Genomic DNA, 15,414 nt, shown 5'->3' with positions numbered 1-15,414 from the left:
AGGGGATCAAACCGGCAACCTTCTGGTCACAGGGCCGGTTCCCTAACTTCCAACCCACGACTGCCCCCAAAAAAGTTCTTACAGGTCAGTATTTACAAAATACACTTTCAAATATGCTTTTTAACATTATAAGCAGTCTTACAGTTTCATCCTGTCAGCTTGACCTGAACATGCTCTGGCCACAAAAGCGTTCAACAGGCCTCTGAAGTCCTTGCCGTCACGCCCATACCTCCTTTGTTGCATCCTGTGTTAAACAAAATTCTCCAAACTTGATACAAACTTGATGTCCTACACCCATTTTTCTACTAAATGTCACTTGAGTTATGAGGTTGTTAAGGAGCCAAAATATGAGCATTGGTATATCCATGCTAATGGCTAAATTCCCTTTCTGCACCATAGATATACAAAGCTGGATGCCACGTTGGGTCCAGCCAGGCACGTCAACGGCGCCACAATTTTTAGGCAGTCAACATCACTGCTGGACTGCATTCAGTACCATCACAGAGCGGCAGTTTAATAAAGATACTGTCCAAAATGATACTGTTTCAAGAATATTGCTCTCAGAAAGTGGAATAGGATTATATAACGGAGGGATGATGTTTGTGTGATGTTTGTGTGTAGATACGGCCACGTGGTATGTGTAGATAGTGGTTGGTGATGCACAGAGAACCTGTTTGTGTTTCCTTTGGTTTTATATTAAGCTCATTTCATTGAAGTCTATTCAGGAGATCTTAACTTTATGCAGTAGTTATTTATTAACAGTGATGGTTAATACTCTGTAGCTCAGTACGTTATCGCATTCCTTAATCCGTGTAGATATTCATAATAGATTCATTTTAGCACCTTCTTACATGAAGCTAAGGGTAGTTTCTTATTTGCCAGCTTCTTCTTCGAATTTTCCCGCTCCACCTTAAATGTTGCAGCTTCTGGCACCAGAAAGTGACGGCTGCATGATTTAAGGTGGAACGGGAAAACTTGAACGGCAATCTGGTGAATAGGAAGCCAACTTTAGCTTCATTGTTCTTACCGTGTTTTGAGGGTCTGTTTTATTTTTATGTGTATTAAAATTAGAAGTGATTCACATGTTGATGGATTTGCTGACATGGGTGAGATTGTGTTTCTCTCCTGGAGCGCTAAACTCGGTTTTTAATGTCAGGTGTAGACCGAATGCTTTCTTGCTGGTTCGGACGGCTGATTAACACAATAGACCACAATTATTGAAGAAATAGGAGAGACCGAGAGCAGGCCGTGCAGCCTAGAATAATCGATGTCTGAGGATTATAACAAAACAAATGTTGATTTGTGGCCAATTTTTATCCTGAGACTCATCATCTTTCAGTACAAGTGAATGGATTCACAAGCAGATCTTGACTGCTCCAATATGGCGGACGCACAGATGTATTGCCTCAGATAGAGAACAACAGGCAAGTATTTCTAGAGTTTTTGTTACATAAAAGTGAGCCTACGATTATATTTCAATACTACTATACAATAACAGTAGATACTCCAAATGTGCTACTGCTGCCAGAGCAACTTAACCACATTTAACAAAGCTTGCTAGTTTGTTTGAGGTATTCTGGTGAGGTTTTATGATGTCAAGTCAGTATAATAGTGTTGGCTCATGTAGCAAAATTAAGATTTCGACTCAACCTTATAGTGAACGTGAACACTTTTTGTAAAGCTTGTCCAATAGCTGCCAACAAAGAATGCTTTGTGGGTGGAGCTTTGGTCAATTGTTATAAATAAAATAAGCAGTGATATAGATGATAAACAGGCTACAATATACACATATAATGCATTTGCATTGCCAGCCATTTATAAATAATATAATTATGCCAAACGATAGTCCCTTACATTGGATAAACACTCTGCTATGACGAGGAGTTCTCCTTAAACCGCAGCACTAATATCTGTTTCTTTTCAGTGATGGGCGAGTAGATTGAAGATTTCTGTTTGGGTGATTGACATCCTAGCATCTGAGCTAGCTTGCTCCTGAAAGACTTACACATAAGGAAGTAAATGATGGGGTCCAGGCACACGTTGCAGGACGACAAGAAGAGCGTAGCCCTTTTCCCATTCGACAGTATGTTCTTCACTTCCGGGGTGAAGGTTACGTGAATTTGGCTGATGGTGAATGGGAACCTCCATAGATGATATGGCACGAAGCAGATGAAAAACACCACCACAACCACCAGAACGTTCTGTCCAGACTTGGCCTCCCTCTGCCGCGCTGGTCCCCCTATCACGAACTGGGCAGAAGAGAGACGAATGTGCCTGAGGATGGCTATGTAGCACATCACCAGGATGATCAACACAGTGAAGAAAATCCCTATGTTGATGTAGACCACCACCCCATGCCAAATTATCCCCAGTTCATTTTTTAGACATGTGCAGTTTTCTGCTGTCTCCGGCTTCACTTCTCCGTTGGTCAGTATGGTGTTGGGGAGTGACAGCATCAGCATGGCCAGCCACACCATAGCAGCCATGGCTAAGGTGAAGGAGTAGCTGTAGAGGCAGTCCCTACACTTGCCACCGAACGGTCGCACAATCTTCAGGTAGCGATCCAGAGCCACAAGGCCCAGGAAGAGGATGTTGGTGTACATGGAGCAGTAGTAGAGCACTGCGGTGTAGCGGCAGGATATCGCTGGAAGCCACCACGGTCCCACACGGGCCTCGCTGAGAATGGTGACCGGCAGTGTGAGAGTCATGAGCAGGTCAGCTGCCACCATGTTCCTCAGGTACAGCTTGAAGGTCCTCTTCTCGGTGCGGATCTGGAAGAAGACCCACGCCGCCATGGAGTTCAGAAGCAGGCCAGCCACAAACACCACTGAGTAAAGCGAGGCAAAAACCAAGGAGGGCACCATGGTAGAAGACGAGTGGTTTGAGCAGTTAGGAGCCATAACTGGAAAACAAAAGTTGAATGATTCAGGTTTATAGGGTACGCTTAGTGAATGAATCTGTATTGCATGAATGGGAATGGGGTTTTTTTTTTGGTTAATCTGGAGGGGTCTTAGGTTTGTTGGCACAAAACATACCTGGCCTATATTATTTACATTTATTTATTATAAATAGACATATCAAGGTATTTGAGGCTTGCATGCCATGTTTATTATGATAAATTGTTTGCAACACTTATTAAATATGCTTGACTTATTGTTGTTACATTCATTTGTGTTCCTTTTCCTTTTCCTCTTATCACGTTTATCATTATCAAAGCATTTCAATAAACTGTTCATCGCAGTGTGATCAGACAATTTATTGTATTTCAGTGTGTAAAATGTGACAATAGTATAAACCTTCAAATCCAAAGTGCATCTGATACTGATTACACCTCAATCCATGACATTATTGCTTGTAATAATATTGTTTAGTTTAAAAAAAACATGAATTTACATGCCATTATATAAATAACATCATAGTAACTTTAACTTGTCGTGCAAATTTGCATCCCTGTGTTGAAAAACACTCCAACAATTTGGAAGTCAAACGAAACCCTTCATTTTAAGTGCTCTGATTTTTTAAGCCTCTTCCTCGCTGTTTTTCTTGCATCACAGGGAATGTCGCTTGCTTCCATGAATTTCGTCTTGAGCCCTTTTAAGGATGTGTTTAATGATCCAGACTTTTTTGTTTACAGAATTTACATTTCTCAAACAGATGTGTTTATATTTGATATCTATCAGTGGAGTTTACTGTGCAGAGCCCAAAAGCATTAACAATGAAGGTCACTTCAAAAGAAAAGTTTAGTGGAAAGTCAAATGTTTTCCTCTGTCCCCAGATGTAGTCCATCAGCCAAAACACGTTTGATGTCCAACTTTTGCTTCTTTGTCACGCTGGGGCTACAAGCGAAACATTGCTAACAAACACCACTACTGGTCAATAGTCCCCCATATCTTTTCTGTGAATATATCCCATTTTCTAAATGAGCTCCAGTCACGTCCAACTTTTCATTAAGGTTGTGCAAGCTTGTGGGTTTTAGGACACGAACTACTTTGATCAGGGATCAACAACCCAAATGTTAAGAAGATCCATTTTGTCCTTTCAACAAAAATCAAACCACCTTGGGATCCACAACATTTTAGGTCCAGTTTACCATCTTGGCTATAAAAATGTCTCAATATGTCCTGATATGCTAGTGTAGGTGAAAAAAATAAAACATAAAGGAAAACGCAGACTTACTTTGCTCTGCTTTAAGTTTTAACTCAGCTATAGCAACTTTTCTCGCATCTCCAGCAGGAAACTTTTCCACAGAGTAGAGCCGTTTCTAGGAAAATGTCTGTCAATGTTTGATTTTTAACGAGACTGAAGTCACTTCTCATTCCCCAGCTTATTGCTTGAATTTTCCTGTTCCACCTTAAATGGTTCAAGAATGTAACTGCTGCATCATTTAAGGTGGAATGGAAAATTCAATCGAGAAGCTGGCGAATGAGAAACTGACTTCAGCTTCATGACTTTTTAGCGTTTGACTGTTTCTTGTCGCAGATTAAACGTATCAGGGAACCAGCTGGAGTGATAATAAATGCAAAGTCCATTCACCTTCAAATTATTGTTGTTCGTCTTAAATCTCTTTCTTTGTCATTTCATTAACTACTAACCAGGTGACATTGTCTGTGTTGCTATGGTGACCAGCAGTCTGTGTGCCAGTCTTCAGGGTTAAAGGGTGAATTAGCAGTTCTATATTAATTCCAGCATTTAAGGCCATTATTGTTTAAACTGTGTAGAACGATCAGCTGTGATTTATTTTACTGTAAAGGAGGATTATTTTATATTTACCTAATATCTAATGCTGCTGGAGCCGCAACAGGGCAGTAAAAGAGTTCCAGAGCCACTTGTCGCCAGTTCCCGACTTCACTATAAAAATGCACTAAACGTCCTTGTGTAGCTGAGTGCTGCAGGCAGCCTTTCTAGGCAAGAGGTGTTGCTGAATTCTAACAGCCTTGCGAGGGGTTATGTTTGTGCTTTCTGTCATTTCTCTTTACAAACACATCTTAATCTTGAGTTTTCAAGCTGAAAAGACATTTTTAAAGATGATACACCTGTGTGATGGGCGTGCAAATGAAAGGGAGTTCTGCACAGATGGAATTCGACATGCACACCTGTTATCTAAAAGGGCTGTTGGCTGAAAGCCCGGTTCATTTTTACAGCTTGTCCTAATGCACATCAACAGGTCTGCGTGACCTTAAAAAGAGCCGGAAATGATCCGAGTGCGTGGAGAGAAGTTTTGGGGATGTATTTACAGAAAAGGTTTGGGTGACTATTGAGATGTACTGTTTGTTAGCAATGTTAGCCTCGTAGCTCCTGTTCTAAACTAAAAAAAGAAAAATTTGGACAACTTTGGCCAAACAAGTCTCAGCTGATCGACCACATCCGGGGTCGATCAGCTCAAAACTGGGTAAATTCGGGTTTTCACCAAGTGCGCACCTTCAGCATGTACATTTACACGTGAGTGATGTATCGAATCGACTTGATTAAAATGTTTACACCATTTAACATGAAAGAAATATATTACATCAACATCGTTTTGTCTTATATTTTAACTCGGGATAGTTGTGGTGCATTTTTGTGCTGTAAATAAACAACATATGTTTTATTTACATGCAAACGGTGAATCAAGTCAGTTTGACGCACCTTATCTTAACGGCTTATCAGAACATGCTTCAAAATATCTATCATGCAGGTGGTTGTGAAAGTGCATTCCTCAGTATGGGGTGTACTTTTTCAGGTTGCATCATAAGAGAAAAAAGAACTCTTTTGCCTGTGTTGCTGTACTGATTACCTGTCAAGGCATGCTCAGTTATCCGAGAGCAAGCTAGTGAACTGGACTTATTGTTTTTTTTTTTTTTAAGCTACAAAAACATTATCTTAAATCTCGCATTTCTGCCAGAATACAACTTCAAGTAACCAAAAAATAAACCAGAATATGGTGCTTTTCTTCTACGTTAAGTTACAGAACTCAAGCACATAAGAAAATGTTTACAATGAAGAACTTCTTTAGCGCTTCCATCCAAATTTAAGATGTGAGATCGGGTGGCTAAACACAATTCAATAGACAAGATTGTGTCACATTGATTTAAAATAGTCTTGAAATAGTTCTGACCTTCCAGTCACAAAAAGAAATGGACATAAGGAGCTTTATGTCTGAGCGGAGTAGAAAACAGTACAATAAAACTATAAAACAATAGTCTTACCTGGGTCTTGGTGGCCTCTGCACTGATACTATGTGTGCAGTGTAGTCAAACTGAAAGCTGAGTCCGGAAAACTTTGTCCCTTTGCTTTATTCCAGAGAAGCTGATGACGAACCTTTACTAGAGCTGTGTACGAACTTGTACAGGCAGGTTCAGGTCTTTCCTGAGAAGTAGTTGTTGCAGAAGCCAGTTCCACTGTAAACGCAAACACACGATACTGCCGTGAACAGTGAATTACAACACATAGGCAGTTCTTCTGATTATATCCAACGTTTCAGACCAAACACAGCAAAAGAAGGCCTAAAAATTGATTACATTCATTAAATGCAGTTGAAGTGACAACAAGTATGTGGTACTACAGCATTACATGTCACTGAAGGTAACATGAGTGGTGCGGTGTGCTAGGAGATTTTAACCCCTTACATGGCCATAGGTCCACTGGCAGGCCCCAAGTTTTATTACACACTTCTATAACCTCAGAATAGCTCAACCAGTTTTCAGTGAAGTCCCTGTAGTTACTGAATAATAAGCCTTAGTATGTAATACTGCGATTTTAAGGGGTTTATCTTATCAGTCCCATCAGTCAGGGGAGAAGACGGCTGTTTAAACATGACAGAGAGCTCGAATATACAAACAAAAGGCCTGGTTTCTGAAAAAGATGGATCAGACACAGCAGTGCTGCTGAAGTTTTTAAACACTGTCCACTCACTGTCCACTCTATTAGACACACCATCCTTTTTGATCCACCTTGTAGATGTAAAGTCAGAGATGTTCATCTGCTGCTGCACAGTTTGGGTTGGTCATCCTCTAGTCCTTCATCAGCGGTCACAGGACACTGCCCATAGGACGCTGTTGGCCAGATATTTTTGGTTGGTGGACTGTTCTTAGTCCAGCAGTGAGACTGAGGTGTTTAAAAACTCCAGCAGCGCTGCTGCGTCTGATCCACTCAGACCAGTGCAACACACACTAACACACCACCACCACGTCAGTGTCACTGCAGTGCTGAGAATGATCCACCAACAAAGAACAGGGTAAAAGGGGGCTAACAAAGTATCAGAGAAACAGATGGACTACAGTTTGTAACTGTAGAACTACAAAGTGCAGCTATACAGTAAGAGGAGCTGATCAATAAGTGAAAAAACAAGGAAGTAGATATGTATATGGGTTTTATTCAATAGTTTAGGATTTCAGTAAACAAGAATTATGAAATAATAATCTATAGACAGCAGGGCAAGTCTTTTATAACAAATCTTTCCTGCATGTTTAGAATTTAGCTGAGAAAGAGAGGCAGAAGAACTCAACCTACTGAGGCCTACCAGACGTGCTAAGCTGGAAAAGTATCAAGCTTACCTTATTTTGAAGCTTGTATCATCGGCACTCTAAAGCTATTTAAGTGCGGCGTGACCGCAGCCAGACGAGCTGTGGACCACAGTCATTGCTACATTATGGTTTTTGGAAGCTTGCCACATTTGTCAACTTTCTTATCAGCTCGTAACCTATGAGGGCAAATGTGAGCTCCCGGACGCGCTGCCAACAGGATGTGTTCGATTTCCAATCAGGAGGGTGTGGCGGTTAACATCTTACCTATTCACAAATATTCCCATTCATATTCATATTCACAAATCTTTTTCCTGTGTCAATAATGCAGACTGTATTCTGCTACATGCGCACAGCTCAATGGCGAATAAGCCTTTCAAAATAATAATTCTTACTAAAAGTACATGGTGTGCATTTCTTGGATTTGCAAGAATCTATTCGAAGTGTTGATTTGTGTTTCATGGCTTTAAGAATGAGATCACATCATTTTAAAAGCATGATCATTTTTCCTGCTGGTGCCTCTTCAGAGCATCTTCAGAACAACAATAATAACATAATAATGACAACACAACATTTGCATTTTTCCTGGGGTTGCACCGCCTGACTTGCTGGTACCGTGAAGGCCACTTGTAGTCTTCTTCGTGACGTGACACCCCACCCACTCTTTCTTAAATGCATGTCAGAATAAAAGTACTTTGTTTTCAGATTGCGCCACATGATGAGGGAATCAGAATTCATACACAGAATTGTTTCAGTAATTGAAATGCTTTTAATGCAACCTTATTTTTATACGATATGGCTTTAAGCATAAAATCACACAACACTATTTCATTTAGAATTTTACAGAACTCATTTCTAGAGGTGGGGCTGATCCAATCCTGTATTGGCATCGGGTCCGATGTTGACATCATTAACCCATCGGATATCGGACAGACAGTGTCCGGATGAACCCACGTCATGAACCATGAACCCGCTGTAAAGTATCATAACTTAGTAGTAACATACTATGAACTCACAGCAACTTCAGTTTAACATTAGGTGTTGGTTGGAGTTAAATGACGTTCGATTGGAGATATTTTAGTCTGGAAAAGAGCGCTACTTATAATGTGTGTAAAGCTGGCATTCCGGGAGGTGGAAGTACAGCTGCATCATACAATACAACCAATTTAATCACCTGCAGAGGTTTCATGTGTGAGTGTACATGAGTTTGTGCTCACAGACAGGAAGACACCACCAGGTAGCGACTCTCACCGATGCTTTCCAGAAAAGCAATACACGTACAGCAGACAACCCAAAGGCTAAAGGAATTCCAGAAAAGTTGCTGAACTTCATTACAGTCGATGACCGACTGTCGCTGAAGAAAATATCAAATTCCAGAAAATACATTTCAGAGATTTCAGGCTATAACCAAACTGTACAACCACTTAGCGTCACAGTTAGCTAGATGTTAAAGCCATGAGCTTCACAACTGATGTGTGCATCTCAGACGTGAGTTCAGGGTCTCTCATAAGTCTCACTGCACACTGGGTAAACTCAGAAACACAGCAGCAGTTCAGATGCAGCACCCATTAGCGATATGCTTAGTGATCAATAGATTAAACACCTTAAATACAACAGTAAACACAATACCAACAACAATAATGATGATATCAAAATAAAAAAGAGCTCTTGTATCGGAATCTGTAATCAGATCAGAATTTTAAAAACTGTGGCCTGGCCTGGGCGGCACGGTAGTATGGTGGGTAGCGCTGTCGCCTGACAGTAAGGAGGGCCTGGGTTCGATTCCCAGGCTGGGTGACCAGGATCCTCCAAAGACATGCATTCAGACCAATTGAACATGCTAAATTGCCTGTAGGTGTGAGTGAATGTGTGAGGGTGGACAGCATGGACAGGCTGCTGACTGGCTACAGCTGCTAAAGTAGAACCCTGCACTGGAAACTTGTGATGTTTTAAACATCTGTTATTTTTTCATAAATTGTTATCGCTATACTGATTTAAACAACAATAGTGTGGTGGGTCCAGCAGACCACTGAGTAACAAACACATCAACACCACACAAGGGTTAAAGGTCCACTATATAATATCTACAGTGGGTCCAGAATATCTGCTCGCATCCAAATATGGAAATTGGATCAGTTCTAAAGATATTGAGTAACACATAAAGGCACCTTAAATACAACAGTTAACACAATACCAACAACAATAATGATGATATCAAAATAAAAAAGAGCTCTTGTATTGGAATCTGTAATCGGATCAGAATTTTAAAAAATGTGGATTGACCTGGGTGGCACGGTGGTATGGTGGGTAGCGCTGTCGCCTGTTACTCAATAAAGATTTCCACCTTTTCATCACAAATGCCTCCATGTCATGCCATGTGGGAGTGGAATGTGCTCAGCAAGTACTTGTGTTGCTGGCACAGGATTACACGTCTTGGCACATTAGTCTTCATAAAGTGTGAATAACAGCGGGAATGACCTTTTCCATGGAAAATCTCACTGGCATCAGCAGGTGGGAGCAGGAGTGCATGATGATAATCAGTGGGGAACCTTGACTGTTTGAGCTAGACTTTCAGGTTTGGGACACAGAGGTCAAAACTCAGTCAAAATCTATGCTCTTAAAAAAGTTGGTTCCTTAAGGGTTCTCTGAGTGTTCATGGTTCTATACAGAATCCTTCTCCTTACTTAAGAACTCTTGAAAAGCCATCTTTTTTTAGAGTGCAGGAAAACAAAAAGCTCTAATATCTATGATAATGGTCATTTCTGCTAGTGCCTCTATGAGATTCTAGTAATATGTTAGCACTAATCTAATAGCAATTCATATTAACATTTTATGGCCTTTACAATTGAACATGGACATTTGTAGCTTGCACAAGACATTACATATAATTTATTTTCAGCTTGTAACATAGATTAACATACATTTGATTTACATATTCATATACGTAAGTACTTGTATGTATCAGTTTTTCAGTGTTTCTTTCAGTACAGAGTCCTGGCATAGCCCTGCCACTACTGTTTTCCATACCTTACAACTGATTGACACCAGTTTAGATTATGATTTTCACAGTCAATGATGTATCTAGAACTTCCAGAAGGCCTTGAGCGACTTTTTCTTTGTAAAATTTATTCTGTTGTAAATTAAAATTCTGTCAGTTCCTATTCATGTTGGTGTGCTAGGTATGTAAGGCCTCCAAAAACATCCTAATAAAATTATTACTATTATACTTGCAGAGTTCAAATGGAACAATTAAGATGATTCCATTAAAAAAATCACGGAAACGCGTTACTGTAGGATGCTGTTCATAAGGCTACATGACACCTACATAAGGTTGTCATTACAACTGACATAACCCTACATAACTGTTTATAAATGCTTATTACAACAGGTGTCATTTGTCATAAAGGCTACTTTAGTTGACTTCAATCAAAATGAGCAAACCTTTATAGTGAATGATGTTTTTTGGAACAAGCATTTTTAAACAGTTATGTAGGGTTGTGTCAGTTGTCATAACAAGCTTATGTAGGTGTCATGTTGCCTTATGAACAGTGCTCTACTGTAAAGTGTTAGCAAAGTCACTAATTACAGACATGCATTTGTTATGTCAAAGACTTCATTAGGCCTCCTCTTAAGGCCTAGAAGGTGCTGAGGGTTCTCCACTGTTGATATTACAAAAATTACTGTAGATTTTTTGTCTTAATCTAAATTATATTTCACTAAACACCGTTTTGACCGTTTTAGTCAAAGTGATTCCACAGCAAAGCCATTTATTAAAGAAACACAGCTGCAGTTATGGGAGCCCCTGATTCCGAACCTTATCAGACACTCGTATCTTTTAAAATGATTCTCATTCAGGCCAAATAAAGGGCTGTATTTGTGTTGAACACATAGTCACTCCTGCTTCCTATCAGCACCATTGTATAGAAAGTCATTTTGTTAGATTGAGCCCTTTTACCTCAGAACACTCTAAATGACACATCAGAGACTGATTCATGCAGCTATTTCTGAGAATTCTTTTGGAAGTCCCTCTTAACTGCTGTTTTCCCCTCCTTTTTCACTGTACACGTCACAGTAATAGGAGGCGCTGTTTACAGCGATCTTCACTTCACCATCGTTTGCTTTCGGGACACCAGTTCCTAATCGGTTAAGCAGCTTCCAGCGTTTTTACACAGAATTACCAGAAATACAAGATACACACAAAAAATGAGGCAGGCGTGGAGTGGAGGCCAGAGGAAGAAACGCAGCCGGGGCGAGATTAGTAGAAGGGAAATGAAAACAGCATGACTGGGCAAACATGAGGATTCATTTTCCTGCAGGCGGCAACGTCTTGGGGACAAGATACCGACTGGCATGCAAAGTACAACTGACATGATCCACTCTTGGTCCATTACAAAGACAGGAGGCATGGCACACGCTTAGCTAGTGGTCATACATCAACACGAGTTTAACTCAGAAAGGCCCCATATCATGGAAAACATTTGATGTGCTATGTAAACGTTAATAAAGAAATGTCTGCTTCTTAGAAATCTTCTAAGAAGGACGAACCTATCCCAGCAGTCAGTGGGTGGAAGGCAGGATACACCCCGGACAGGTCACCAGTCCATTGCAGAGCAGACAGTCAGAAACATACATTCATTCACACCGAGAGGCAAATGAGGAATCCAATCGGCCTGACTGCATGTCTTTGGACTGTGGGAGGAAACCCGTGCAGGCATGGGAGAACATGCAATCTCCACACAGAATGGACCCTAGTTGCCTGGCCGGGGAATCGAACCCAGACGCTTCTGTGAGGCAACAGTGCTACCCACTACGCCACTGTTAATAATGAATGAGGGAAATGTTTCTCAGAGAGAAACATTTGCAGTGTAGGTTGTCTATTTAGGATGGATAGGCAGAAGGATATTGTGTAATGTTTTGTTGTGTATATATATATATATATATATATATATATATATATATATATATATATATAATTTAAAATGTATAATTTTCTTTTATTCAGGTTGTCTGGAGTTCAACGATAAGACTTTCAGCATCCATGTCCATCTAGCATATGATTAATTTGACCACTGAGAGCAAAATTTAATATAATAAAAATATTCAATTCAATAAAAATATTGAACTCGTGATTGAAAGTTCCACTGACTGTTGTTGTTCCAGTTTCCACCCTTGCTTCACTGTCATAAATCTGCTTTGCTGCTGACCATCTACCAACATAATGTAAACACAGCATATGGGATAGAAATAGGTTGTAAGCTGGTCATATTAAAATGAATTATGACTGTTTTTGACTGTATATGACCATTTTTTAACCCCCTCTTGAAAACAAAATTTATAAATATATAGTAAAATATATAGTATGGGCCTCCCTCTGCCTATTAATTTACTCTTCTGCATTGATAATACAATTTCTAAACTATTTCACAGATTTATTTTAATATGTATAGAACATAAACTAACAGCTAACTGATTTTTATTATTGTCACAAAACACCATGTTCAAACACATATTTAATTTATAGTAACATATTTTACACTTTACTCTTTTATTGTTTCCCTGTTGAAACAAAGCAATAAGCGCTTCCATAATGATGTCAACTGCATTCTGAACATGTGCACTTTCTGTCACTGTCACAGTGCAGCCAACAATAAAGGCAGCATCGCGCTTCTTTTACACAGTGATAGCAGCACATAGAAAGCTGCAGTTCCACGTGCTCCATTTTACTGCCCCAACACGGACATTCATGCTCACTAACTACTCTCAGGGCAGAGGTTAAAGAGGACAAAGTTGAAGACTCTGCATATCAGCAGCACATAAGCATTAATTGTGACATATTTAGATGAAAATGGTGATGTTGTTACTCAGCAAATTATGGGTAATATGAGTCAGCCACAGTTCAACTTAGCGTGTCTATGCTATGTTAGTAAATGGAAAAGTTGAAAAGACGTGCTATTTTAGTTCTGATCGAAAGGAGTCACTTTCCCGCAATTTCCCATTAGAAGTAATCATCACATAATGAGGGCGTGTTTACATATACTGACTCATCTTTGTCTGAATTTGCCCTCTTGAATGCATTTTGCAACTTTTAGATGATGAAACACTGTCTGGATTGCACAATCCACTGCACGGGAATTGCTCCTGGAATTACAGTCTAAGCTTGGCATATGTACCCCAGAACATGTATAGTTTTCGTTTGGATCTAAACATGTGCTTTTATCACTTAAGAGTATTTTAAATACTGAAGAAACAAAGACGGCTCCAGTGTGAAATTAGGCAAAGAAAAGAAAAAAAGAACTCATAGAGCAACTTAAAATGATCACTGATCAGTTTCACTTTATGTACATTACCACGGCAAAGTTAGAGACCCTTCATTTATTTATTTTCCAGCTAAAACAGCAATTAAGTACAAGTTGTCAGCTTCAGGAAAAAAGATAAACAGAAAATTACACAGATGCCTTGACAACTAAATACAGTATGATAGTATGATCTCCATTCTTTTCAAGAGACTCGCTTTCAGTTTTTCAACAAAATCTGCTGGACACCTCCAAAGTTCAGGCTTAGAAGTTGGTTAAATTTTCTACTTCTCACTATCCGAATAATCTCTAACACATTCAGAGTTGTTGAGGTGTGGATGCTGAGGTGGTCAGTCCATTGTTCTGAGAAGACCTGCAGCTTCTTTGTTTGATGTGCCTGTTTCTTTTTCTCTGTGAGTGCGTTTACATGCATGTAATAATTCGATAACTGCAGAAAACCAGATTTTGTGAGTAATACTATCAATATGTTTACATGCGCTTGAGTAATCAGATAATGTGAATAATCTCACAGAAGAAGATGTGATGCAAATGTAGCGTAAAACTGCAACTTTATTCAACTTTTTTTAACACTTTATCTGAAAATATGAACATAGGTCATCTTAATAATGAGGAATATTTCGATACTTCTGTCGTCAAGCATGTAGTCGGTTTGAGCGTCACTCCAAAAGCGCTTTGCTGCATCTCACGGCGATAGTGCTCGCTTATTTCCGGTACCGCCGTCTGTTTTTATACACGTGCAGACTGAGTAATCTGAAAGAAATCAGAGTAAGAGTTCACAGCAGTGAGGAATCTGATTACTGAGCTGAAATCTTTTTATCAGCTATTTATCAGATTTCTTTATCGGATTACTAGACCATACTCTGATATGAGCAATTGGAGTGTATTGTTTACAGGACCGTTTGAGCAATTAGATAACTGCAGAAATCTGATTATGATCGCATTATTGAGGGGACGTAAACACACTCATTGAGGGCTTCTTGGCAGCTACACATCCTTTCAGACCCATAGCGCTGAGTGGTCTTCTTGCAGTGGAAGGATGGATAGAAACACCTGTGGATGTTTTCAGATCTGAAACAGCTTGATTTTATCTGATAGGGGCAGTTTTGCTTTCTACCAGGTCTTCCAGGTGGTTTTTAGAAGTTGTACTCAGTGACTGTTTTGGCCGGAAATTGCAGGCTAGTCTCTGATTTTGTAATTTCAAGGAAATAGGTCCGTCTCGTTGATATATCAACTAGATATATCATGTAGATGTTCTTTACATTTTAAAAAGGTTCTTCACACCAAAGAGGTTCTTTAAGGGGTTCATTAGTAAAGAAACTGATTCCTTATAGAACCATGAGCACACACATACAAAAAACCCTGTCATCATTAAATGTCCTGTGAAATTGTTCTTCAGATTGATGGAGAATGTGCTGTTGATGGTTCTATACTGAACCCATTAAAAAGGGTTCTACATAGCAGCTAAAAGGCTCGACATCATAACAGTAGCAGAAACCTTTTCAAAAAGGTTCTATATAGAACCATTTATAGCACTCTGAAATTTGCAATCTGAAGAACCCTTTCATGATGCAAAGAACCTTTTAATCATGCAAAGTGTTTTG

At 39.7% G+C, this 15,414-nt stretch overlaps 1 protein-coding gene across 2 annotated transcripts; it reads right to left on the bottom strand.

The window, feature by feature from the left end:
* On the bottom strand, positions 1 to 7,602 carry LOC108424051 (G-protein coupled receptor 87-like). 2 transcript variants are annotated; one of them, XM_017691811.2, is made up of 3 exons: positions 7,533 to 7,602; positions 6,186 to 6,377; positions 1 to 2,902 (listed from the first exon to the last, which is right to left on the bottom strand). In XM_017691811.2, the coding sequence occupies exon 3, from the start codon at positions 2,898 to 2,900 to the stop codon at positions 1,872 to 1,874; it is 1,029 nt and encodes a 342-aa protein (XP_017547300.1). In that variant the 5' UTR covers positions 2,901 to 2,902; positions 6,186 to 6,377; positions 7,533 to 7,602; the 3' UTR covers positions 1 to 1,871. The 2 variants fall into 2 exon arrangements, with proteins under 2 accessions (XP_017547300.1, XP_017547299.1); XM_017691810.2 differs by lacking the exon at positions 7,533 to 7,602 and having other exon boundaries at positions 6,186 to 6,461.
* Between the last annotated feature and the right edge of the window lie 7,812 nt (positions 7,603 to 15,414).

The sequence above is a fragment of the Pygocentrus nattereri genome, chromosome 19 (assembly GCF_015220715.1).
Source record: "Pygocentrus nattereri isolate fPygNat1 chromosome 19, fPygNat1.pri, whole genome shotgun sequence".
Classification (NCBI taxonomy): domain Eukaryota; kingdom Metazoa; phylum Chordata; class Actinopteri; order Characiformes; family Serrasalmidae; genus Pygocentrus; species Pygocentrus nattereri.
The sequence above is the reverse complement of the archived record's forward strand: the minus strand, read 5'-3'. Positions and strand labels throughout refer to the sequence as shown.

What these genes read in the sequence shown, in the direction of transcription:
- LOC108424051 (XM_017691811.2), bottom strand. Translation starts at nt 2,900, where the DNA reads ATGGCTCCTAACTGCTCAAACCACTCGTCTTCTACCATGGTGCCCTCC.